We start from the raw sequence: 26,486 nt of genomic DNA, 5'->3' as shown, positions 1-26,486 counted from the left end.
CTTGGCTCTTTTCCAATAACGTTTAACTGTAGATTATGAAATTTGATTAAAAGTTTAAATTATCTTTGCTAGCACATTAGGAGTCATGAGAGAGCAGTTAAGACCAGAAGTTTCAGGCACTTTCATTTTTAAAGCTTTAAAAAAAATGAAAGCACAACAGTACATTTAATATCTTCAACTAAGACATTACCTTCAAAACTACTTAAAAGTAGTAAAAGTTTGCTGAACCAATTATCACTGCCACATAACACTAACTGTATGACTGGCTTATATGTGTAGAACCAAATCTCTCTAATAGGTTGCTTTAGATAACCCAGAATCATGAATTAATTAAAAAGCAAACAATTATATCTCAGTAAATTATGTAGCATGACAAGTCCCTAATTTGTTCTTCATAAATTGAGAAATTAACAAAAACAGTGCTTGGTCTGGTAAGCTTTTCTTGACACATAAGAAACTATAAAATCAAGATTATAGAGAGAATGCTTAAAATCTACATAAACAAATTCTCTATACATAAATATGCCAAAGATCAACAGGTAAACATTGGTTTTTTGTCAATCTATGCTGATCTACTATGTATAATAGAGTAAAATAAATTTGCTCTTAATATTCTGTAGAATTTAGTTTGATATCACAAATTAGTTCAACTGAATCAAGTTTAACTCATTCTGTATATTAAATGTGTTTAGCAAAAACCTAAGTAAACAAGCATTTCTATATAGTCATAAATCATACTTCAAAAATAAAATTCTCATTCAAGGATCGAAAGCTGAAGTACAATTCTCACCTTCTCTACTGTATCGTCAACAATGATTTACAGTTAATGTGCTACAGCCCTCAAATAATGTTATTTTAATAACCTACACCAAAAAAAGAAATATTAAGATTTTCTATTTTTTAACAAAGACAAACCATAAAGGCTAAATGGTGCAATTTTCTGAGTTACACAAATAATTGTCCTGTTTCCCCTAATTACCTGAATTTGTTAGTATCTGCTGAACAGGAGTCACACCTGCAGGGAGTGCCAAGGTAGCAGCCGTAGCAGCAGCACTCTAAAAAAGAAGGAAAAAAAAAAATCAAATCCACCCATGTGCATAACAGCCCACCTCAGTTTATCTTCAGCATATTTTAACAGTATTTGAAGTTTACTGTTTTAGTATATACTACAATGAACAGTTCTAATAAGGCTAAACCCCATTTTTAAAAATGGTACAGTGAAGACTGCAAAGCCTAAATGACCTACTTAATTACCCCAATCAACCCAATAAAACAATTGTTTCAGTCCCCCCCCGCCCCGACTGTGCTCTAAGGAAATCTCACCCACGTTAGCAACAATGCTGCACAACATTTTGAAATAACTATTTCATTACTTCTTTTCCCATTCTTTGGAAACCCTGGTGGCACAGCGGTTAAGTGTTAGCTGTTAACCAAGAAGTTGGCAGTTCGAATCCACGAGGTGCTCCTTGGAAACCCTGTGGGGGCAGTTGTACTCTGTCCTATAGGGTCACTATGAGTTAGAATCTACTCGAAGGCAATGCGTTTTTTTCTGTTTTTCCCATTCTTTGTTCCTTACCCACAATTCCTTGTTTTCCAATAATGCAACTGAGGTAAAGGTATAAATATTCATTTCAGAATTCTTAATTTTTTAAATTTATACTAGAATCCATAGGTCTTCATAGAAAACCTTGTATCAGAAGTTACAGCTTGGGGAGTATAGCTGACAATTCTTCTAAAATTCCGTACCAAAAAGATAAAAAAACGACAATATTGATATTATATTCTAAGTGAAACGTATTTAAAACAGTTGTAGTAGTACCAAAAAACCCTTAAAATCTTGAGTTGCAAACTTTTATTTCTACATTTTAAAATGGAGCTTGTATCTGACAGTTATGAAGACATGAGTGGGATTATGCTCTGAATTTCTTTGTATCTAGGATACTATCTTAGTCATCTAGTGCTGCTATAACAGAAATACCACAAGTGGATGGCTTCAACAAAGAGAAATTTATTTTCTCACAGTCTAGTAGGCTAGAAGTCCAAATTCAGGGCATTAGCTCCAGAGGAAGGCTCTCTCTCTCTGCTGTCTCTGGAGGAAGGTCCTTGTCATCAATCCTCCCCTGGACTAGGAACTTCTCTGCACAGGGACCCTGGGTCCAAAGGATGTGCTGTGCTTCCGGTGTTTCTCTCTTGGTGGTATGAGGTCCCCAACTCTCTCTGCTAGCTTTCCTTTCATCTTTTGTAAGATAAAAGGTGATGCAGGCCACATCCCAGCAAAACTCCCTTTATACTGGATCAGGGATGTGACCTGAGTAAGGGTGTTGCATCCCACCCTAATCCTTTTTAACATAATCTAATCCTGCCTCATTAACCACAGGCAGAGATTAGGATTTACGACACAAAGGAAAATTACATCAGATGACAAAATGGTGGACAATCACACAAGCTGACAAGATTATTTCTGGGGGACACAATTCAATCCATGACAGATACATTCCTAATCTACTATTTCTGGAGACTTCTCCTTCCCTTACCCTCCCTCCAAAAGAATTACACCTCTCTTATATACTATTTTTTAATCCTGTGCTCTACGTATTTCCATGTATCTCACTACATAACTATATTTAGGTAGTTTTCCCCCACTCCTTTTTTCTCTCGTTTAACTCTCCAATCAACTGTTTATATACTCTATCTAACCTATAAATTTTTAGAAACACCAGTGTTTGGGTAAGAGTACAGAAAGAAAAATAACTGTGCTTTGGAGATGCTAATGCCAGAGAAGTCAACAAAACTTGGAAAATTATACTTAAGTGGGTTAATGACGCAACGACTATCTGGTCTGGGGGCTAGGTATAGCTTTCCAAGAATATACGCTTCTTGGAGCCACCTGAAAGGCTTAAGTAATTCCTACATCTTTAGCTTGAAATATCCACTATGCCTCCAGAATTCAGTTACAGTCTACCAGATCTATCCATCTTTAAATTGGATACTTAATCATCCAATGTAAAATAAATCTTGTCAACATAGGCATACGAAACGTAACTTAAGTTTAAGGAACATCTTGACAGTCACTTCCTACTGAGAAATATTATTTAGGAATATCAACTGCCTATAACTCTTATTTTATAAGATAACAGATGCCCCTCTGCTGGCAAAATGACATAGCAGTTTCTATAGAGCATTGTTGTCGTTAGGCGCTGTCGAGTCAACTTCAACGCACAGTGACCCCATGGTGACAGAGCAGAACTGCCTCACAAGGTTTTCTTGGCTCCCTGAAGCAGATCACCAGGTCCTTCCCCCATGGATGTACAGGAAATAGATGTCACAATAACCACCTGTACACCTTCTGCACATCCACGTTGCTCAATAAATATTTGTTGAGTGATGTACCATACACTCAACACACTTTAATGACTATTGAAATTTTTTCCTTGTATTTTATGAAATAACCCAAACATGAATAATAAATTAGACAAATCATTTCATAAAGAGAACCTGCAAAACTGGTTTGATAAGGTCCTGTTTTTTACCCATTGCCACTGAGTCGATTCCAACTCATAGCAACTCTATAGGACAGAGTAGAATTGGCCCACAGAAGCAGACTGCCACATCTTTCTCCCATGGAGCAGTTGCTGGGTTTGAATTGCCTACCTTCCAGTTAGTAGCCTTGCACTTAACCACTGCGCCACTAGGGATCCTTTCTTGTTTTATAAATTCCCTGAAATAGCCTTCTATCTGACATTATCACCATCTCACATTTTGCACAGTCATTAAAGTGCTCAGCTGCTAACCAAAATGTTGGCAGTTAGAACCCATCAGCCGCTCCATGAGAGAATGAACGTGGCAGTCTGCTCATATAAAGATTACAGCCTTGGAAACCTTAGGCGGTAGGTTCTACTCTGTCCTACAGGGTTGCTATGAGTTGGAATTGACTTGAGAGTAATGGGGATCTCACATTTTCATAAAATTACTTAAGTTTTCAATATGTTCATTTCCAAAGCATACAGAACCACCAGCAAAATCAAAAACTATTTTTAATGAATTTCTATGAATCAGGAAGAATGCAAACAAACAACAAAAAAATTTTCCTGGAAAAGAGTCTATCCTGATTATGTTTCACAACATGTGAAATACATGGAGCAAACACTGAAAACATCACAGTAAAATGTTAAAATATACATACATGCTAATCCATTTTACTGATTGAAGTCTCTGGCCTATGATCTGTTTAAATATGTTGTTCTTTAGAATCAATGGGAGTCCCTGGGTGGTGCAAACCGTTAATACGCTCAGCTGCTAACCAAAAGGTTGGCAGTTTGAGTCTACCCAGAGGCACCTCAGAAAAAAAGACCTGGCGATCTACTTTGAAAAATCAGCTACTAAAAACCCTATGAAGCACAGTTCTACTCCGACACATGGAGTTGCCATGAATCAGAATCTACTCACCAGCAACTTAGAATCAGTGAGACCTAATCAGAGATAGGCCACTGATGTTGCCCCTGTCTCTTTAATCACAATTGCTATTCAGATATTTAAAACTGTTCAAAATTAGATGGGCCCGCTGCTGGTGATTCTACCAAAACTTGTTTTAAAATGATGTGTTACTCCTTGGGAAACAGTTTTAATAACACCAACTGAAGTAGGGATCCTAAGGCAAGGCTTTTTTTTTTTAAAGGATAAGGATTAAAAAGAAATTTTAGGCCTCAGACTTGAAATGGAAATGTTTCAAATAATAAAAATTATTTTGAGAAATGACAGGAAGGGGATTTTGTGATATTCATGCAAAAGAATTGATTCCCATAACTTCAACTAGAAGTAGAAATAGAAATCTTTGATACTTGTGAATTTCAAAATTACATTTCCATTATTCCCTAGCAATTCCAAAGACCATGTAGAAATTTGGAATTCTGCCAAGGTATGAATTTTTGCAGCTGGTACATGTGGAAGAAGTCATTTGTGTAGCTGGTGAGCCCTGCTTTCTTATCTGCTTTAAAAATTACAGGTGAGCTTTGTGGTTCACAACTCATTACTCACATAGAAGTGATTTTTTTTTTTTTTTTTAACAAAAAAATCTGGAACTAGGGAAAAAACTCCTTGTAAGCACTATTTACATAGGCTATGAGATATTTCTAAAAATAATGATTGTTAGCTTTAAGTTTTGTCTAAATTTAAGAATGAAACGTCAAGAGATTTTAGAGACATTAATAGTCTCTGTATTTTAAACAGAATAAAGAAAAACCATTTTTTAGAAACTGCTGGAACAACTACTCTAATCAGACTTTGTTTTAATGTCTTATTTTAAAAAAGATGGGTTTCTTTCAATTTTAGTTATTCTTTACTACATCTGATGGGAGATATATACTCTAAGTGATATTTGAAAATCGGAGGACTTGTGAAATCTCTCAGAAATATCAAAAGCCTAACGTACACCTTTTACATATTATAATAAATCTTATCAGGCTATACTATAGTGAAATCACAGCAAAAGTTTTTTGAAGTTTGAATCTTAAAAATAGTCATCTTGATCTATCCAGTTTGTTTTCACTTTCAAACAGCTATTAATTCTTAGCCTTACTGACCTCTTAAAATTAGTGGATCTTCTAAAAAAAGAACTATACTTGGCATAACTGGTTTGGCAGGTCCCCCTCACCATTTTCCAAACACAGCAGAGGATGAAATGGCTCCTACAAAGCATCAAAATCTCTTGGTATTCTCAACAGAAGAATTGTTTAATTTTATTGACTTCAATGTCTAAATCTCAAGCTAAACTTTAGATCTGCTGCTCAATCCAGTATCTAGGAAACTAATAAAAATGCTGCTTTTGCTCACATCTTCAATAAACTTCATGTTGTTAATATACAACATACCTAAGCATAATCACAATTTGAGTTAAAATAAGCATAGTCAAAGTGCTCAGTTCTGAATCTTACCATGTTTGATGCATTCATATGTTGTATTAGCTTAGAATCAGGAACAATAACTTGTGGTGCTGTGGCTACAAAAAAAAACACAAGCAGACATGCAAACAAGGAATGAGGAGGCTATTTCATAATCACAGAAAAGCTACACAATACTTCTTTTTTCATGTTTTCCACATTTTCTGCATTCAAATGTACTGAACCATTTGATACCTTAGAACATTTCAAGCGTCTATGGCAAATAACAGCTGTGATATATTCACTATATACTGGAAAACATCAACTGAGAAAAGATATGAGTGACAATACTAAGGATGCCAGGGAACTCAGAAATATGAAGCAGTAAGATTCATTCTCTACACTGTAGGACTGTAACACCTAAACATATGCATTTCTGTGATTTCTTAAATCAACTAGATATTTTCAAACATAATTTAATCTTGCTAACTCAGCATTAACTGTTTTACTGATACAATCATACCATTACTGAGAGGAGTTGCTAATCCATTAACAGTGAGCTTAAAAAATATTCTGCTTTTTAGTTGAATTGGCTAAAGTTGTTATTATAGATATATTTACAACAATCACAAAAAAAAAAAAAAAGAATAGCTGCTGAGGCTGCTTATGTACACTTATGTACAACCAAACACCTCATGGGATTTGGTTCCTTGGTTTGGAGGTTTAGGGTCATGGTTTCATGGGACACCCCAGTTAACTGGCCTAATAATGTGTTTAGTGCTTCTGTTCTACCTCCTAGTTCACTGCATAGTGTCTGGGGTCTTAAACCCTTGCAAGCAGTCACCCAAGGCACAACAATTGTTCTCTATTCACCTAGAGCAACAGACAAAGGAGAGTCAGGAATGGAAGGAGGCTATGGAATGTGTGGCTAATTGCCTCCATGAACAAATGCCTCCTTTGCCATGAGATCAGAAGAACTGGATGGTGCCTGGCTACCATTATTGAACATTTTGATCAAAGATTCCATAGAATAATTCTGATCAAAAGAGAGAAAATGTAGAACAGAACTTCAAATTCTCATGGACTCTAGACTTTCTGGAGCCATGGAGGGTGGAGGTACCCCTGAAACTACTGCCCTGAGATAATCTTTAAACCTTAAACCAAAAATATCCCCTGAAGTCATCTTAAAATTGAACAATAGTTTAGCTTAACTACTGAAAAAGATCTGCCTTGAGCATTATGCTCTTTTAAGAACTATCCATACGGGATCAAACTGACAACAGCAACTCTAAAGACTAGATAGGAACCTTAGGGGACAGTGATTTTACGTTAATGAGGGAGGAATAATTCAGAAAAGGAGGGTGAGAATGGTTGCACAACTCAAAGAACGTAATCAACGTCACTAAACTGTACACGTAGAAACTGCTGAATTGGTATATGTTTTGCTGTGAATATTCTCAACAACAACAACAGAAAATTTAGGGGATAAATTCTACTTTTTTAAAATCTACGTAGTCCTTTTCTCCTGATTGATAGTTCCCATAATCACAAGTTACTTTCATAAACTTTAAAAAACACAAATCAGAAATAACAGCAATCCTACATAAGTGTAAAAAGAACTGTTTGATTCCGCAAATTTCAGAGAACAGACAGATAATCCCATTATCCTGATATTCTCTGAGTGAGGAAAATCAAATTTTAATTTATGATGACCTAAAATCCAAGTGCCAGGTCTGAAGGCAAAAGGAGGAACAGTCATCAAAATAAACTAAAAGAATAATATTACTTAAAGCAAGGTATAGACTAAAATCAGACATTAAAAGTCTTACCTGATGTAAACAGTAAAATAACTTAAATAGACCTTCTACTGTCCTTTCACTATCAATTTTAAGTCTTACATGTACTCCCAGATGAGAGAGGTAACTAAATGGTTGCCTTAAAGTAAATTTTTCATTTACCTTCATTCTCCTTTTCAATAAACATTCAAAAGATGTACTGAATTAGAGAAGGCCCAGTAAGTTTTATAACTGAATGAATGTTTGTCATGAAAGAAAATATTTGCTACAAATAATGGGTACAGTTTCTTACACTTTTCATATCCCAGATTTTTCTCAGCTGTAAAATGGAGTTAAGAGCTACTTCACAAAGCCTCTCTAAGGCTTCAATGAAACATTTATAAAATGTTTTGCATAGTACAAAGCACTACGGATACAGTCTATAGTCTTTTCTTATCCATAAATCAAATTATACAAAAATTAAAATACATATATACTCCCTCTTCACTTCAAAGAAACATGATTCAGTCAAATTGGACTTACATAAATTACTATAGGATTGAGTGTTCAGACTGCATCTTCCAGTTTTTAAGATGTATTTACAAAAACTAAACTCAAACATTTTTTTGAAGGAATACACCAGTTTCATAAAGCAGGACAGATCACTATTTTACAATATACAATAATGAAACCTTCACAAATTAAACCTTTGTAGATCCAATTTATTTTAGGAAATCCTCTATATAGCCTTCTCAAAAGAAAATATTAAGACAACTTATCTGAACGTCATCTTAGGCTTTCAATTCATGAATTACTTCTCTAACATTACTATATAAAAAACTAAAAATTCATCAATAGGATCCACATTTTATAGCTCTACCTACCTACCTACCCACACACACACACACACACACATATTTTGGCAATCAAAAGGGGAACAAAATCAATGCTTTTTTTTAAGGTTTACAAAGCACCTCTTAAAAACAAGATCCAAGAAAGCCAGAATATTTCTCTTCTTTCAAAAGGACAAATTTCATTTCCACGTTGTAAGCAGGAAAACAAATCCAGTCTCACCTTGTTGTGACGCAGGAATAAGGACCTGCTGGGTCTGTGTTTGCTGCGGTACCGTCTGCTGTGGCTGAGCTTGCTGATGATGATGGTGGTGGTGGTGCTGCTGCTGCTGGGGTTGATGCTGCTGCTGAACTTGCAATAAAAGCTGCTGCTCTTCTGAATGAAATCCATCTACTGCCCTCGACTGCATGAGCTTATTCTCCCATAACTAAGGGAAAGGACATTAAATATTTCTAAGTGAAAGTCAGAGAAGACAATTCCAGACATACTGACATAGGACAAAACATATTTTGCTTATTATTAGTCTTTATGTTTATAAAATTATTCCATTTTCAAAACCAGTCCAGCTACAAAATCAATCTCTTCTAATTCTTATCCAAGTGTAAACAATAATGAAAATGAATTTTTAAAGTACTACACACCTCATTTTGTTAGAGTTCTGAAAAAAATTTTTTATTTGCTTGGTTTTATATCTTCTACAAATTTTCTATAGTAATTTCTTAACTATAAGGCATTATTTAGCAAAGACTTTCACAGACATATTTTTTTAAGTAATCAAAGATTATCCTTTTAACATGAAAACCTTTATGAAACTACTTTTATGGAAATCCTTCCTTAATACAAAGTTTTTTGCCTTTTAAGTAACATATACGAACAGAAATTCATCTTTTCTTGATTAGAACAATGAGGAACATTATAGAGGCAGTCCTCCAGTTAGATAAGCCTAACTTTTCATGTGTTCAATCCTACATAGGAATAAGAAACAGCAATGTCTGAAGGTTTTTTCCAGCCTTCCACATTTCCTGAAATTTTCCTCCCTCTTTCATCATGGCAAGGATTGGCAATCCTTTACTGCTTAATCACCTCCATTTTCTCATGTCACCCCTAAGATAGGTTCTATGATGGAAAAAAATCAGAAGCAGACAAAGGGAAGAAGGATAAGAACATATCTGCAACTATTCCATCCTTCTCCCTAATGCACTTCCTCTCTACCAGGTTTAGGGTCGAATCTAGAGCCTTGACTCTGTGAGAAAATTGCCCAAGAAAGTCATAAAGTGCTTCTTGAAAATACAAATGAAACTTCATCATTTTATACACAAAGATTTACCAATAAGGGCTGTGTGTGCATGCCTGTATGTACTGTATGTACATGTGCACACCCACGCATGCAAACCCACACATACTTTGTATTCTCCCAGAATTCTCCCAGTGCAAATCCCAGACTAAAAATGGCTAGCTTCTTCCAGTGGTAGCAAAGCACTACTTTTTGAGAACCCAAGTTTTATCTGATTCATCTATGTAAAGTGGCACCTAGCACAGAACACAGTACAAAACAGGCACACTTCAACGATGAATAAAACACATTATGACTAATGTATTATACAGTAAGGCTGCAAAAAAAAATGTATAAAAATACTTTGCTATCACCTTAACTTTCTATATCTCTTTCCCCCTTCCAAAACAAACTTAGCTTCTTATCAGCCAAAAATCAAGGAGGAAAGTAATTAATGCTTTGTTTAAGAAAGTTTTTCAAACCATAATTTTCTAAATTTAATGCTTCACTTTTATCATCCTCAATTAGAAAGCCACCACTTCAATTTAACAACCTCCATGATAATGGCAAATGTTAATGAATACATATTATGTGCTGCTCGGTGCTGGGTACCACTATTCCCCTAGCCTCCCAAATCAACACAACAGGAGTCCGAATCCACCCCCAACATGCCATCATTATTGTCAATTCCCCTTCCAAAGCATTTTTTCAATCTATCTCTACTACTGCCCTAGTTCAAGTCCTCTCCTCCCACCAGTATTACTGCAGAGTGTAAGGGCTGGACTCACTGCACTCCCTGCAGTAAGTCATACATTCCATAAGTAATCCTTGAATATCTCCTTTGTGCCAGACACTGTTAGAGGGACTGAGAACAGAGAGTGAACAAATCTGACAAAAATCTTTGTCTTCACAGAACCTACATTCCAGTGGAAATTTCCTTCCTATCTATCCTCTACAAATCAGTGGTCCTCAAAACACAGTCCTGGAGCCAACAGCATCAGCATCCTGGAAACTTGTTAGAATACTAATTCTCAGACCCTTCTCCAGACCTACTGAATTAGCAACTCTTGGGGCAGATCACAAAAATCTGCTTTAACAAATGTCCCAGTGATTCTGATGCATGCTAAAGTTTGAGAACTGCTCTCAAGTCTAAACTAATGGTTTTCCAACTACAGATTGCAAGTCATTAGTGAATCATAAAAAATCAGTTTAGAATTTCTTTGTAAATGTAATCAAGTTAAAAAGCAAATGTCAAGACTATACACTGTTCGGCATTTTACTTCTAAAATTTACAAATATGATGTCATTTTCTGCTTCAAAACTGGACCCACAGCAAAGTGTAATCTGTAGACTAGATATATATATCTAACAACCTAGAATGCTTATTTACAAAAGAAGACTCCCGGGCTCCATCGTGCCCCTACCAACTCAGACTCTCTAGAGTGTAACCTGCATTACAGATAATTTTTTTTACACTATAAAAGACCAAGTTTCTTAGTATGGCATATGGTACCTCTCCAACTGTGACTATAACTTGCACTTTATTTTCTAGCTATACCAAACTATTTGCAGTTCCCTGAATATAGGATATATGTATAATGTCTGTACCTTCTGACTGGCAGTCTTCCAGTCACAATTTCCAAAACAATGTTGTCAAAGTCACAAATAAAAGCAATCAAGCCCTCTACTCAACTGCCTCTGTACTTCACCGATATTTCTATTGTGCTTACCACACAGTCTACCTTTTCTACAAAAGTATGAACTCCTTCAGGACAGAAACTATGTCTTATTCAGGAGATAACAAAAAGACTAAGAACTTATCAGGCATTTAGTATTAATTTCAAAGAACAGAGGCAAAACAAAACAAACAAACCAAAAAAAAAAAAAAAAAAAAAAAAACCCTATCATGGTGCAATGGATCGCTTTTATACGGCCTTGCTTGCCATGGTCTTGTAATTCCCACCCACTATACAAATAAGCTAATTGTGGCCCATCAAGGGGATTGGACAGCTTGCTAATGCGGCAAATAAAGTTCATGGCAACCATGTGGGGGTGGGACCATGCCAATAAAGTCTATGGAACCCTAACAAACGGATTGGTCAGTTTTGTAATCCCACTAGGCTTAAAATGAGACATCCTAGGGACAGGAGGAGAGGACTTCACCAACATCAAGGAAGAAAAGCCAGGAATGGAGTCTTTTGGACCCAGGATCACTGTGCTAAGGAGTTCCTGGAACCAGAAGACAGAGAGAGCACAAAGCGAGCAAGCTCTAACACCAAAGACAGCAAGAAGCAGTGGCAGAGAAACACCGGCAACAGAAACAGGAGACCAGCAGGAGATGGCCTCCCAGCCCACAGAACAAGCCTTCGGGCAGGAAGCTTGCTGGCAGAGAAGGCTGCCTCCGGGCACTTGGTGGAACTATGTTTGCCAACCCATGGAGCTAGAGCTGAGCGCCTGTGGGCCAAGGCTTACTGGCCGAGTGGTGTGCCTCTGAGCACCTACTGGCAGAGCTAAAAGAGCTCTGTAACACTTGCCCAAGCAGGGCAGAGAGTGGCGCTGAGAAGAGGCTGTGCTGATGGAAGAACTGTATCCTGAGCGTTCCTGAACGTGAATTATAACCTGTTACTTCCCTAATAAACCCCATAATCATGAGTATTGTCTGTGAGTTCTGTGTGGCCATTGCAATGAATTATCGAACTCAGCAGAGAAATAGAGAGTGCCCTGGGAGGGACAGTTGGTGTCAGAATTGGTAAAAAGGTTGGAGAGAGGACATATGGCTTACCTCTACCTCACAGTAATCAGCCTTATGCTGCTGATCTTGATTTTCCTTTCTCCTAGTGAAGTTAGAGGAGGTCAGAAGCCTCCGCCATGCCATTTTACACCTATTATTTTTCTACACTAGTGCTTCTCTATAAGGATGCTACTGGCATTTTGGGCAGAACAATTCTTTACTGTACAGGACAGTCACAGGACAGTCATGCAGGAAATGTAATACGTAATAGATGCAATATTCCTGGCTACTGCCCCCTAAATGCCAAAGGTGTCCACTAGTCATTATGACAAACAAGTATGGCCCCACACACCTCCACCTGCTTTGGGGTGGGGTGGAGACTGGGAGGTGGTAGCCCATTGATAATCAGTATTTACCAAGTGCCATAATACTGTTCTAGACACTGTGAGGAACATAAAAATAGCACCATACAAGTACTTACTACTATTAAGCTTACCATATCAAATAACAAAGTTTAAATTAATTGAATGTTTATAGTTTCTCTTCAATTTCACTTTTAATACAATTTTATCAAAGTATTCTATTTTGTAAATATCAGTTGTTTATACTAAACATTTTAACACTGTTTTTAGTGGCAATAATCATACTAACTACTGAAGACAACCAAAAATATGAAAATTGTTATTTTCCTTAGAAAATAAGAATTCTTCCTCCTCCTGATTTTTACAGTACTCCCTCTCCTCAAGACAGTAGCTATTTAATCTGGCAGCCTTACTTCAGTAATCTTTTCCAGGTCCCTGAAATTACATATAACTAAAATTTATCACCTGTTTCCAAAATGATTCCGACGTGTATCATCATCTTAGCCTAATAATAAACATTTATTTGAGCTCTTACTATATACTTTCTAAGCACTTTACACACTCATTTTTCACAATAACCTCATGAGACAAACATTATTATCTCATTTTTTATAGAAAAGGAAACAGGGGCACAAAGAAGCTAGGTAACTTACCCACAATCACCAACTAATAGCAGACAGAACTAAGATACAACCCAGGTAGTCTGACACCAATGTCCCAGCCATGGCCACGACCCTGAGAGTGAATGTCTCTTTAAATTCTTCACCTTCTGGGCCTTGTTTGCCTCATCCTAATCCAGTCCTGGTCCAAACTCCTAATCTCTAAACTGTACTGCTGCTCTCGGGGTAGGGGAGTGCCCCTCAAAATCAGCTCAGGTATGGTCACCCATCACCAACCCAAGATCTAGCCATAACTCTGGTACCTTATCTTTTCCTGTAAGTATTGTATATGACATACAGAGACAAAGACCTAGGTTCATGTCTCTACCACTTACTCACTAAGTGACACTGTCAAAGTATATCCCTCTGAGTCTACTCTCTGAGATAAATAGACTGTCTCACTGGGTGGCTTCCGAGGAGTATACTGGGCTAGAAATTCTGAAGAACTCACCTGCTTTCACAACATCTCTAGCTCCTGGATAAAACATACTACTAATTACATTTCTGGGCTCCTGTGGTGAAATGAGTTCCTTCATGCAGCCTTTTGCCTTGGTTCTCTGGAAAAACACTTGAGACATTTTTCCCCTAAACCCTGGGGAGCTACTTTTCCCCTAGTTTTCTACCTCAGAGGGTTTACCTTTGTCCACGTTGATTGACATTTCCTAGGCAAGTTGTAAACAACTTGACTTTTTGTCTGGCCCTGGGCTGCAGCCTGCCCTGTGTTTGGCATGCACCTTGCAGGGATTGGTCGATGTATCCATGGAAATGAAGCGATTACAGACTATGCAGATTAGGTGACTATAGCCTACTATGCAAAGGAAGTTTTCGTGGCCTACCAAGAGGGGGTTGGTCAGTTTGTGGCCCCCCACTGCGAGGGGCTACGCCTTGAAATTGACAAGGAGTTGTATGTATATATATTTATGTGTGTGTATAAATATACACAGATACACATACACACACACACACGCAGCAAACCCCACAGAGGTTTTTCAGACAGAAAGAGGCAGGGAAAGAAGAAGTGGAAGGAAGAGAGAAAAGAAACAGTGAGAGAAGGCAAGGAACCTCCTAAAAAAACTGTAACACGGGTTAAGGGCTATAACACTGAAAATATCAAGAGGTCCAGAGACGCTCACTGGCAGAGCCAGCGGCGACAGGTCTGGGGGTGGGGATGGGTAGCTTCAGCAGAGTCAGTGGTGACAGACAGCAGGGCCAAGAGGAACTTTTCCTGAGGGGTCCGAGAGGAGCCTGTCCTGAGGGGGCCAAGAAGAGTCTGTCCAGAGAAGGCTGAAAGGAAGCCTGCATGGCTGAGAGAAGCTGAAAAAACTGTCCTGCAGTGAAGAAGGGAGACTCTGCCTACATGCTTCCTGATCCTGAGTTGTACCTTGTTACTTCCTTAATAAATCACTTAACTGTAAGTATGGTCTGTGAGTTGTGTGTGTGGCCACTGCAACAGATTATAGAATCCAGCAGAGAAGCGGAGAACGCTGTGGGAGGGACAGCTGGTGTCAGGACTGGTAAAAAGGTTAAAGAATGGAGGTAAGTCTGACCTCTACATGGCGGGAATCAGTTTGGGCTGATCCTGGTCATTATCTCCCTGATGGCAGACACATTCTGACACTGCTACTACTACCCACTCCCACCATTTTACAGCTCCCTGAAATAATGCTGAGGGAAAAAGGGCTTCCCCCAAGGCAATGCTGATAACAGCACTGTCACCTGGATAATAAACCTTGGCAGAGCAGTTACATCTCCAGGAGCTGAACTTCTGAGTACTGCATCAAAACCAGAAGGGGCATACAGGTTGGCAGTGGCTCCTGGATCTGAGCATCAGCAGAGCAAATTCTCTTAGGAAGAAAGCCTCAGTATTGTTACAGATGAAGATCAAGTAATTTATAAACCCAGATTCTAAGACCAGCAAACAGAGCAGGCAAGCCAACATTACGGTTTTAGAGCCTCCTCCCCTCTCTTGTACTTCAGCTATTGAAAATGTCAGAAACAGAATACACAATCACTGACTAAAATGTTTTAAAGAAATAAAAGATAAAATCAGAGAGAGAAACAAGCAGTGAGCAACTATAAGGAATGATCAAAAAGATTTTAAAAATTAACCGAATGGAACCCCTAAAAATAAAAAATCAGATTTTGAAAACACAAGAAAAAACTCAATGGACAGGTTTAACAGATTAGGGACTGGTAAACAGAAAATGAACCCTGGTGGTGCAGCAGTTAAAGTGCTCAGCTGCTAACCAGCCACTCCACGGGAGAAAGATGCAAAGACGTGGCAGTCTGCTTCCATAAACATTTCCAGCCTTGGAAACCCTATGGGGCAGTTCTACTCTGTCCTACAGGTTTGCTAGGAATCAGACTCGATGGCAACAAGTAAAAGAGAAAATCAGTTAACTGAAAGATACAATCAAAGAAATTACACAGTATTGTAACAGAGGAACTAAGGAATGAGAAATGTAAAAGAATTATTAAGAGAATAAAATGAGCATTTAGCTTATGTCTCACTGGAGTCCCATAAGGAAAGGGTAAAACGAATGAAAGGTAGGTAGTATTTTAAGAGACAATGGCTGATAATTTTCTAGAACTGATAAATCTCAAATTCACTCATTTATAAAGCACAAATATACCCAAAGCTGGATAAAAAGACAATGATATGTTATGCCTAGGCACATGACAGTGAAATTGTAGAAGACCAAAGAGAAGATCTTACAAAGAACCAAAAATTCTCAACAGCATCAAGAGAAGCCAGAAGATGATGGAATAATACCTTAAAAGTATTAGATAAAATAACTTTCAACCTAGAATTGTGTACCCAGCAAAACTATCTTTAAAGAATGAGCACAAAATAAAGACATGTTCAGATTAACAGAAACAGAGAGACTTTATCGAGACTTTCACTTAAGAAGTTCTAAAGAAAGAACTTTAGGCAGAAGGAAAGTGATCCACGGAAGGTCAGAGATGCAAGAACGACAAATCATAAACCCCTCTATTACTAGATGAAGGTCCTTAGAAGGCGCAAAAGGTTTGCACTCGACTAGTAACCTAAAGTCTCGCAGTTCGAACCTACCCAGCAGTATTGTGGAAGAAAAGGCCTGGCGATCTGTCTCCATAAAGATTATACCCAAGAAATCCCTATGGAGGAGTTCTATTCCATAACACATGGAGTTGCCATGAGTTAGAACTGACTTGATGGCAACTAACACCAACAACATTACAAGATAAAGACAATGACGGAAAAAGAATTGAACAAAATCTCAAAAGAAACATCGCTTATTCCTGAAAATACAGCACAATACAATATCTACTGAAGAAAGTTCTAAGAGGACTCTACAGTGCAGTGAGTTATTTTTCCTACTATTTCTCTATTTGGAATCCTCATCAGTCTCTTGGTTTGTAATAATTTGTCTCTACTGGGCAGGCATGTGCCAATCAGACCCTCTGTATTAAGATGCTCCCAACAGACCTCATTACTTATGCCATAACAATCTCCTAAAACTACACAAACTATCTGATACATTACTTTTCATCATAAACATTACTAAGCACCTTCAGAGGTAACTGATATAGATTCACAGATTATTCAACATATGGTCCAAATATTTATATTTAACTAGAACATATCTAGAGCAATGGTTCTCCCTCAAGGGCGATTCTGTCCCCCCAAGGGACATTCGGCAATGTCTAGAGACATTTTTTGGGAAACCCTTGTGGTGTAGTGGTTAAGAGCTATGGCTGCTAACCAAAAGGTCAGCAGTTTGAATCCACCAGGCGCTCCCTGGAAACCATATGGAGCAGATCTACCCTGTCCTATAGGGTCGCTATAAGTCAGAATTGACTCGATGCAACGGGTTTGGTTTTTTTATTTTTTGGTTTAGAGATATTTTTGATTGTCACGACTAAGGGGTGCTACTGGTATCTAATGGATAGAGGCCAGGGATGCTGCCCAACATCCTACAATGAAAAGGACAGTTTCCTGCAACAAAGAATTATCCAGTCCAAAATGTCAATAGTACCAAGGTTAGGAAATCTGATCTAGGGGTAAATTAACTAAATTTCAGATTTATTTCCAACTGAGGAAACTCTTCTCACCTTGTCTGTTTTACTGAAAACAGACCATGTTTTATATCTCCCATAGTATTTGCCATTCATACCCATATTGGGTAGGTGTGACAGTCCAGAAATCAGGATGATTTTATCATTCACTTTGAAGAGAATTTCTACACTGTCATTCCTACCCATTGTCACACACCAATACTGTACTGCGATTGATTGTTTTCATACAGTCTTTCTAGCCATGGTCTTGTAACTTCCACCAAAACACTGGGTGGGACTATGCAAACAAGGTGCTTGTGGGCCATGAACGAGAATGGACAGCTTGCTTATAATACAAATAAAGTGCACAGCACCCTTGTGGGGCTGGGGCCATGCAAATAAGGTATATGGAACCCTAACAAAGGGACTGGTCAGTTTTGCCACTCTGCTAGTCTTACAAGAGAGCCAATCCCAGAGCAGATGGGGACCTGACTACCACCAAGAAGAGATGGGAGCAGAGCGCATCCTTTTGACCCGGGATCCCTGCACTGAGAAACTTCTAGAGCAGGACACAGAGAGCTGTAACACTGAAACATCAATACGATGATAAGCAGCAGCAGAGGCAGCAGAACCAGGAGACTGGCTGAAGACGGCACAGTGAGTTTCCTGGTCCATGGAACAATAAAGCTGAGCACCTTGGGGCAGGAGGCTTGCTGGCGGAGTAGGGTGCCTCTGTGCACTTGTTGGTGGAGCTAGACTTGCTGACCCATGGAGCTAGAGAGCTGAGAGCCTTCGGGCTGAGGCTTACCGGTGAAGTAGGGTACCTCCTGGCACTTACTGGCAGAACTAAAGAGCTTTGTAACACTTGCCAGAGCAGGGCAGAGGCCAGGCCAAGGGCCAGAGAGAGGCTTGCCTGCAGGCACAGCTGAAAAGAGGCTGTCCTGATCAAAGAACTGTATCCTGAGTCGTTTCTGATCCAAACGGTAACCTGCTACTTCCCTAATAAACCCCATAATCATGAGTATTGTCTGTGAGTTCTGTGTGGGCACCACAACGAATTGAACCCAGCAGAGAAGTAGAGTGCCATGAGAGCAAGAGCTGGTGTCAGAATTGCTAAAAAAAAGTTGGAGGATAGAGGCATATCTGACCTCTGCCTCAGCAGTCGGCCTTGGACTGTTGATGCTGGTAATGATTCTTTCCCCTTGCGAAGTTAGAGGAGATCTGACACCCCCCCCCATGAAAAAACATTTCAGTCAAGTATAAATAGATTTCTTAAAAACAAGAAATATGTTTTACATGTCTTTTCCAGGTCCCAAAGTTCACACATTAAAGTAGGTTCATAACACTTCAACAGACAATGTCTAGAATTAGGTTGAATTTTTTTTTATCATCTCCCATCATATCTTATCTGCACTTACCCTTCAAATTACATAGACTCATCCCTTTATCTTAATTCATATTCTAATTCACCATTGTACTTTTCACAGCCTCACCCATGCTTTTGATAAAAGCTTGTGAAATGGCCAAAAAAGGGCGGAGGGGGAGCTAATAACAAAGCTGTTTACAAACTATAAAATGCAAAATTAGTATTAGTTTTTATTAGTAAGAATGTCTAAACCTGTGTGGTCTGATACGCTATCTACTAGCCACAGATGGCAATTTAAGTTTAAATTACAATAATGCACTCCATAAAATCTGTTAGGGCAGCATATATGTCTGTGGTCTGGCGCGTGCCTTCTGTGGGATGCCTACTGTCCAACCTGGAAGCAAACCTGCCCCGCTGCCCTTCCACTTATGGGAACAGGTGCCCCTACTGCTGGAAGAAGCGGGCACCTGATCCTGCTCCCCAGCACCCAAGGTTGGCAGGCAACTCAGGGCCCAGCTGGGGAAGGGGCACCGAGTCTCTTAAGACTGCTCTCCTGCTGCCCAGGCCCATGCCCGGAGCCTTTCCACGGTGACCTCCACGGGCTGCACATGAGGCAAGGCTGGGCAGAGCACTCACCTGAGGGCACCCTAGCGGGAGCTGCTTGAACTGCTTGCTGCACAGCACCCCCTAGGCAGCCCATGTGCTCAAGAGACCCGTGCCCTGCAGACCCACGTTTTCACACAACATGCAAATCACATAACATCCTGTTTCGCAGAATGTACAGTGGGCGTTAAGTGATGCTTGATTAACTAAAATTTAAAACTGTTCCTCAGTTCTACTAGCCACATTTCAAGTGCTTAATAGCCTAGTGGCTACCACAATGAACAGCACAGACACAGAAATCATGTAAAGTTCTACTGGACAGTGCTGGCTGTTCAACTGTGAAAACTAGGACACATTCCAAAAGTTCTAATAAGAGTCTGAAGAAATTTAGCACAGAGAATTAAAATAACATAAACTCATTTTGGTCTAACAGTTTTATTTTTAACTCCAGTTATAACCCAGGATAGAAGATTATGCCCCATTTAAAAACAACAAAAACATTAAATGCTTTGCTCGGTTAGAGCCTGGAACCATATTTGCTATTAAACAGTTCAATCAATTAAATATTTACTGAATTTAAAAAAAAAAAAAAAAAAAACCAAATCCGTTTCCGTCAAGTCGATTCCGACTCATAGCGACCCTATAAGACAGAGTAGAACTGCCCCATAGGGTTTCCAAGGAGTGGCTGGTGGATTCAAACTGGCGACCTTATGGATAGCAGCCAAGCTCTTACACTGCACCAGCAGGGCTCCTATTTACTGAATACCAACCATATATGTCAGGCATTGTGGTAGAAACTGGGGATTCAAAGTCGAGTAAGTTATAGTTTTTGTTCTTAAACTAACCATTAAACTAAAAATTACTGCATGAACTATAAAATATATATGAATAGATAAAGTAAACATAATAAAAATGCAGGTGGAGACATCTGGTCTCTGGGGACAATGCCTTGATTCTACCGGGAGAAGTACTAAAAATAAATTTCCTGAATTTTCATTGAGAAAAACAGCACAGATAATGAACAACCTAAACTGACCACCAGTTTGACCTAAGGTAAATTACTTAAATTCTTTGGGCCTGATTTTCTACACCTAAAAATGTTACACCTCCTACATAAGATCATAAAACTACAAGAACAATCATAAGAGTGTAACATAAACTGCAAAATATTCACTCCACGTGTTGAAAAGTAAAGATATTACTTTGAAGTCTAAGATGTGCCTGACCCAAGCCATGGTATTTTCAAGCACCTCATATGCATGTGAAAAGCTGGACAATGACTAAGACCAAAGAAGAATTGATGCCTTTGAATTATGGGGATGTTGAAAAATACTGAATATAACATGGGCTGCCAGAAGAACGAACATGTCTCTGTCTTGGAAGAAATACAGTCAGATTGCTCCTTGGAAGCAAGGATGGCAAAACTTCGTGTCCTGTACTTTCGACATGGTATCAGGAGGGACCAATCCCCGGAGAAGGATACCATGCTTGGGAAGGCAAAAAACACCAAACCAAACCCACTGCCGTCAAGTCGATTCTGACTCGTAGCAACCTTAAAGGACAGAGTAGAACTGCCCCATAGAGTTTCCAAGGAGCACCTGGTGGATTTGAACTGCTGACCCTTTGGTTAGCAGCTGTAGCACTTAACCACTACGCCACCAGGGTTTCCAGCAAGGTAGAGGATCATCAAAAAAGACTACGACCCTGGACAGGATGGACTGACACAGAGGATGCAACAACGGGCTCAAATCTAGCATGATTGTGAGGATGGTGCAGGACCGGGCAATGTTTTGATCTGTTGCACACAAGGTCACCATGACTCAGAACTGACTCGATGGCACCTACCAACAACATCCCTAACTATCTGATGTTTTTGACAATACTGTAAATGTTACTATTTTTAATTCAGTTTCCTGCTGTTAGTTCAAGGTGTACAGAAATATAATTATTTTCATATGTTACTCCTGTATTCTTCAACCTTGCTGACCTCAACTATTCTAGAGGCATTTTTAGAGATACCATCAGATGATAGTCTACATCATGTTGTCTGTAAATAAAGACAGATTTCTTCCAAAAAAAAAAATTCACTCCACGTAGGGAATCAAAATTAGCTTATTCTTTTGTCATTCATATCCCTGAGATACTTTATGCTATTGGAGCAGTTTATATTGCTGTTTTGCTGTTTCTCCCTAACTCATGTCTCAGAATTGACATTCTCTCACTTGAATTTTTAGATATCTAATCTTTGCTTTTAGTAACCATTACATTTCTCTAAAGTAAATATTTTGTCACTGCTTAAACCTATATATCATTCCTTCCTTCACAAGGGCAGATTCTTATTGAAAACTCTAGAGAAATTGCCCACAGATGCCTAAACACTCCAGGACTTATTTTATAACCACAATAAAGCTGAGATTTGTTTGATTTATAATAATAAATTGCTAAGTTATACATTCCACACCTTGGTTGAATAGGTAAGTAAGACCACAACAAATACTCCTTAGCATTCATTAACTGTGTTTACTTACTTGTACATAGCAGTAAAAGAACTCAACACCCAAAGTCTAAGCCAGCAGTTATAAAACTTTTTGGTCTCAGAACCGTTTATCACGTTTAGTGAGAAATGACTTAAAGGAAGACAGCACTTATACATTTGAGTTACTAGTTGAACTGGCCACTTTGTTTCACAGAACACAACTTTTACTTGAAAGAATGACGAATTAACTATGGTTATTCAAACTTGGCATCTGGCTGACCTCATTAGCCCCCTGAAAGGGTTTCACAGGAACCTACAGGAATACATACACCACACTTGAGAGCCACTATTCTAAGCAACAGGGCTAAAATAGTCCATTTGACTTCGTAAGTCATTATAACACCAGAAAAACACAAATGCTAAATAAAAATATCTGAATATTTCAGCTTAAATCCAGAGACAGAAAATAAGCCCCCCAAATAAATTACATTATAAACCTAACATTTGGCCCACATAAAGGATCTGACTCAAGCACCTGAAATTCTTTTATTAAGTACTTATTCAATCCCCACAACTTAAAACACACTTTAGAATGCAAGTGTCTTAAGACCATTAAAAAAAAAAAAAAAAACCTGTTGCAGGCACGTGAAGTAATCTGACCATAAAACATAGAATGTTAATCACTCAATAACAGCTAATATTATTGCCAGACACTGTGCTAAGCGTTTTTATATGGTTATTGCATTTAATCCTCAAAGCAACCCTATGATGTAAATACTACCAATTCCCATCTTACAGATAAGGAAACTGAAACATGGAAGTGTTTTCTCAAGGTCAGAGAAAGAGTAGACTGTAGAGCTAGAATCTGAAACCAAGCAGGTGGACAGCAAAGTCAGCATCCTTCAGTAAACAATACTGTCTCTTACAACAAAGTCAAATATTCATGCTATGGAAGAAATATGGATTAGTCTCTAGGCAAAGAGAAATGTTTTGAAAAAAATATGATTATTATTTACAAAAACAAAAAAAAGCAAACTCACAGTTTTTAATTCCATCAGGACTTGTTCATCTACTCCATCATCCAGAAATATGTCTCTCACATCATTAATGACATCTTCAATCACAGATCTGTATAACTTAGGCTTTAAAAGAAAAACGAAAGACTGTTAAAAAAGACTGTTTTTTATATAGTGAAATGCATAGTAGGTTTTCACAAACTCAAAACAAATTAGACGTAATACAATAGTTATTTTAACAACTACCTAAAACTTATTTTAGAAGAAATGACTAAAGATATGGTCAATTTAATGAATGTCATATGCCTTGGTTGAACAAAGCTAACTGAAAAGGCAACATAGAACTGAATTATTTGATGACTGTATATTTTAATGTAAGTGTTTAAATCATCTAATGCAATTCATAAGCCAATGTCTTTACACATACAAGGTCCATACAATTTCCAGTTATAATTTCCCACGTTGGAGACAAAACACCTAATGTGATGTTCAGTAATAGTTTATAGGTTGCTTATGTCTATAGTTTCTATTATTCCCTGCTTGGTGTAACACTGTTTTATCTCATAACCTTGCCACTAAGTCTTCAATTTTGGAGAACCTTATATTCTGCAGTCATTTCCCTGGTAATAATCTGCAACCTAATAAGGATTAAAGTACAAAAATCACCTAATTTCTGTTTTTGTAACCTAGTCTAAACCTTAAAGCTATATCATTAAATTATTCCCATATCCACAACAATAGGTCTCAAGGTCCCAGAGGAACAAGTTACACTGATCTCTCTCCTTCCTCTACTTCCCAAGTGAAGCTATGGAACAGAAATGATGAACACCTTTGATATTTATTATTACTATTATTGTTGGTATTATTTGGGGGTATTACTGTTGGTATTACATCGTTTGGTATTGTTTGGTATTACTATTATTGTTGGTAATATTCAGCAGCTAGCTTCTAGAAGAATGCCAGAAGGATAAAATGAGAATAGATATGAAAAGCACTTTCAAACATACAAAGCATTTTTTAAAAACTAAAAAGTAAGAGATACCCACATTCTATTTTTAACATGTTAGAAAACCAAGTTTGCAGCCAGACTGGTAAAACTAGAGCTGCCTTGTTATTTATCACATACCGGTAAGGTGTTTGGTATTTTGTCATTGTGTTTTATACCTTGTTTAAGGTGAAAGTTATTGGCTACCCAATAAAGTCAAGGGTATGCTCTCATAAGCAAACCTCAAGGAGAAATAAATGTTTCAGTAGCCTCTCTCTCAGTAATACTGTTATCACAGGGGAACCCTCAAAGAAAATGTACCCTTGTCTGACCAAAAATATGAACTGAGTTTGTTGGTACAACTCACCTCCACCATTAAAAACCATTCATTCCTTTTCATTACAACCAGAAAAACTATTTATTTATCTAAGTTCTCACCCTTGCTAAGCCAATCATTAACTGGCTTTTTGATTTTGCCCAATCTGCCTTTGTGGACTTAAAAATGATTTATCTGTAAAATGTGCATCTCTACAATGCCTCCTAATTTTAACATTCTGATTCTAGTACTAAGAAAGTGTATCCGACTATGGGTATCATCTATACCTACACTGATTTAACTACTCAATTACAAAACTACATCAAGAAAGGGGTTTTTTTTTTTTATCCAATAATGACCCTTCTCAAGGCACTGTAAAGAGGCATGTATTCTTAAACTGATAGCATAAACCTCAAATTGACAACATACATTATTTTTTCAGCAAACAAGATGTTGTTCTGTTGCTCCTGAAGTCAGTTAACCCTAAAAATCTTCTGCTTGAAGATCCAGACATTTACAGACGCAAATACGCTTTGTTCTGGTACACCCGACTTAATCAATCTTGTTCTAAGACTGCTTTTTACACGTTAAATGAACCTACGACTTGAACGCTTAAAGTTGGAGAGAAAATGTGTATTCATTGTGAAGTATATATATAAAGAATAATTTAGTAGAATTGTTCATTAAGTTGAAAAGCCCTCAAAATATTGATGCTTTATTTTAAAGTACATGAGTGAACAAGCACTATCTGATATAAGATCTAAACCATCACTTAAAATTCTAAACTTCACTTGAACCAAAGTTTTTTTTTTTCCCCCCTAATGCAAGGCAATTTAGGAGATATTCAAAACTTGAAAACTGGTAAATTAGAAGTCAATTAGTGGCACTAACAAGTAATTAATCAAAAGGTTCCTTTCAAAAGTCTTAGAAGGTTCCTGGTGTATCTAAAATGATTCAAGTTATATAATACTTCTGACAAAAAGATGAATATTATAGCAATTAAAAGAATTTTAAACCCAGAATGCACAGCAATGCTGGAAAATAAATTCGATTAATTTTATACTGGCTACCATATTAGTATCTAATGCAATAAAAGCAGTCTACTTAGATTTTTAATTTTAAAATCCAGTTTGCACTGTATCTCCTCACTCTCATGACTCACAATTCCTCTACATATAAATGTACTGTGGACATAAAATCCTCAAGTAAAGCTTCAGCCACTTATCTACTGTCTTTGAATAGCTTGCTGTCTTCCTATATTTGCAGAAAACAATGAAACAATAAAAAAAAGAAATCATAAAATATTAGAAACTAGATTTCTAATGTTTCCTGAACACTTGATAAACAAAATATCCCTACACAAATCAAGTCCTCTGCAGCTGACGCTTAACGCAGAAAGCATTTTTAAATTCCCAACAATAATGCACACACCTTCCAGTACATCTTAAAATTTTCTTTAAAAATAGAAAGGACAGTAATTCGGGATGTTTTCCCCTGGCAAACAAAAAGACAAACCATAGCTGCAGCATCAAAACAAATATCTGGGGTTCTGAAAGCAGCCTCCGTTAGGGGTGAGATTACAGCGTTAAGAGAAGGACCCAAGAATAGATTGAGCTCTGCACGCGCCAGCCTCTCGCCTCGGGAGCACGAACCTCCCAGCCCCGCTCGCAGCAGCTCTCACTATTTAAAGCCGGATCTGGTGTTTAAATGGAGAGGCGGTGACGTAGGCCTGAAAAGCACCTTCCCATCCTGGCAGAGTCTATATTAGAGAGCGGCAATGGCTCTATATAAACAGGGCAGCCAAAGGGAGGAGGACCACAAGGCTCAGGGACTGAAAAGCAGGGTAAGCGGCCGCAGCCATGATGGATCGACCCGAGTCGCCAACGGTACGGTGTCGGGTGGCCGCGGGCTGGTCTGCGGCATTCGGGACCGGGCAAAAACGTGTTTTATTGTCACAATAAAAATAAGAGTTGGGTGGAATAGTGATCACATTGAGTTGGAGACTGAAAAGGTTATTTATGTGACTGCTTTTTGCAAACCTACGTGATCGCAAGTAACCAAAAAAGGGCAAACGAGGGAGAAGTAGGCAAATTTTAAGGCGAAAGCAGGGGCACTTTGACCACTGTAGGCTTTTGTTTGTTTTGGTGCTTTTGCTAGT

The 26,486-nt window shown here is 38.1% G+C and overlaps 1 protein-coding gene and 1 non-coding gene across 4 annotated transcripts in view; both read right to left on the bottom strand.

Annotated features, from left to right (window-relative positions):
* Positions 1–26,486, bottom strand: part of GTF2A1 (general transcription factor IIA subunit 1) — a 51,044-nt gene that overhangs the window by 21,618 nt on the left and 2,940 nt on the right. For 2 of the 3 annotated variants that reach the window (XM_023742233.1, XM_023742232.1), the window contains exons 2-5: positions 23,052–23,153; positions 8,726–8,930; positions 5,931–5,995; positions 980–1,055 (exon numbers count right to left, since the gene is read on the bottom strand). In XM_023742233.1, coding sequence (XP_023598001.1) covers positions 980–1,055; positions 5,931–5,995; positions 8,726–8,930; positions 23,052–23,153 — 448 coding nt within the window. Of the gene's footprint in view, positions 1–979; positions 1,056–5,930; positions 5,996–8,725; positions 8,931–23,051; positions 23,154–24,757; positions 26,481–26,486 lie in introns of those variants that run through there. The other variant, XM_004388083.3, reaches the window with a different exon arrangement.
* On the bottom strand, positions 7,494–7,637 carry LOC111822753 (small nucleolar RNA SNORA79). Its single transcript, XR_002825868.1, has one exon. It is a non-coding gene; the product is annotated as a small nucleolar RNA SNORA79 (small nucleolar RNA).

Source organism: Trichechus manatus, unplaced genomic scaffold, assembly GCF_000243295.1.
Source record: "Trichechus manatus latirostris isolate Lorelei unplaced genomic scaffold, TriManLat1.0 scaffold00206, whole genome shotgun sequence".
Classification (NCBI taxonomy): Eukaryota; Metazoa; Chordata; class Mammalia; order Sirenia; family Trichechidae; genus Trichechus; species Trichechus manatus.
The sequence above is the reverse complement of the archived record's forward strand: the minus strand, read 5'-3'. Positions and strand labels throughout refer to the sequence as shown.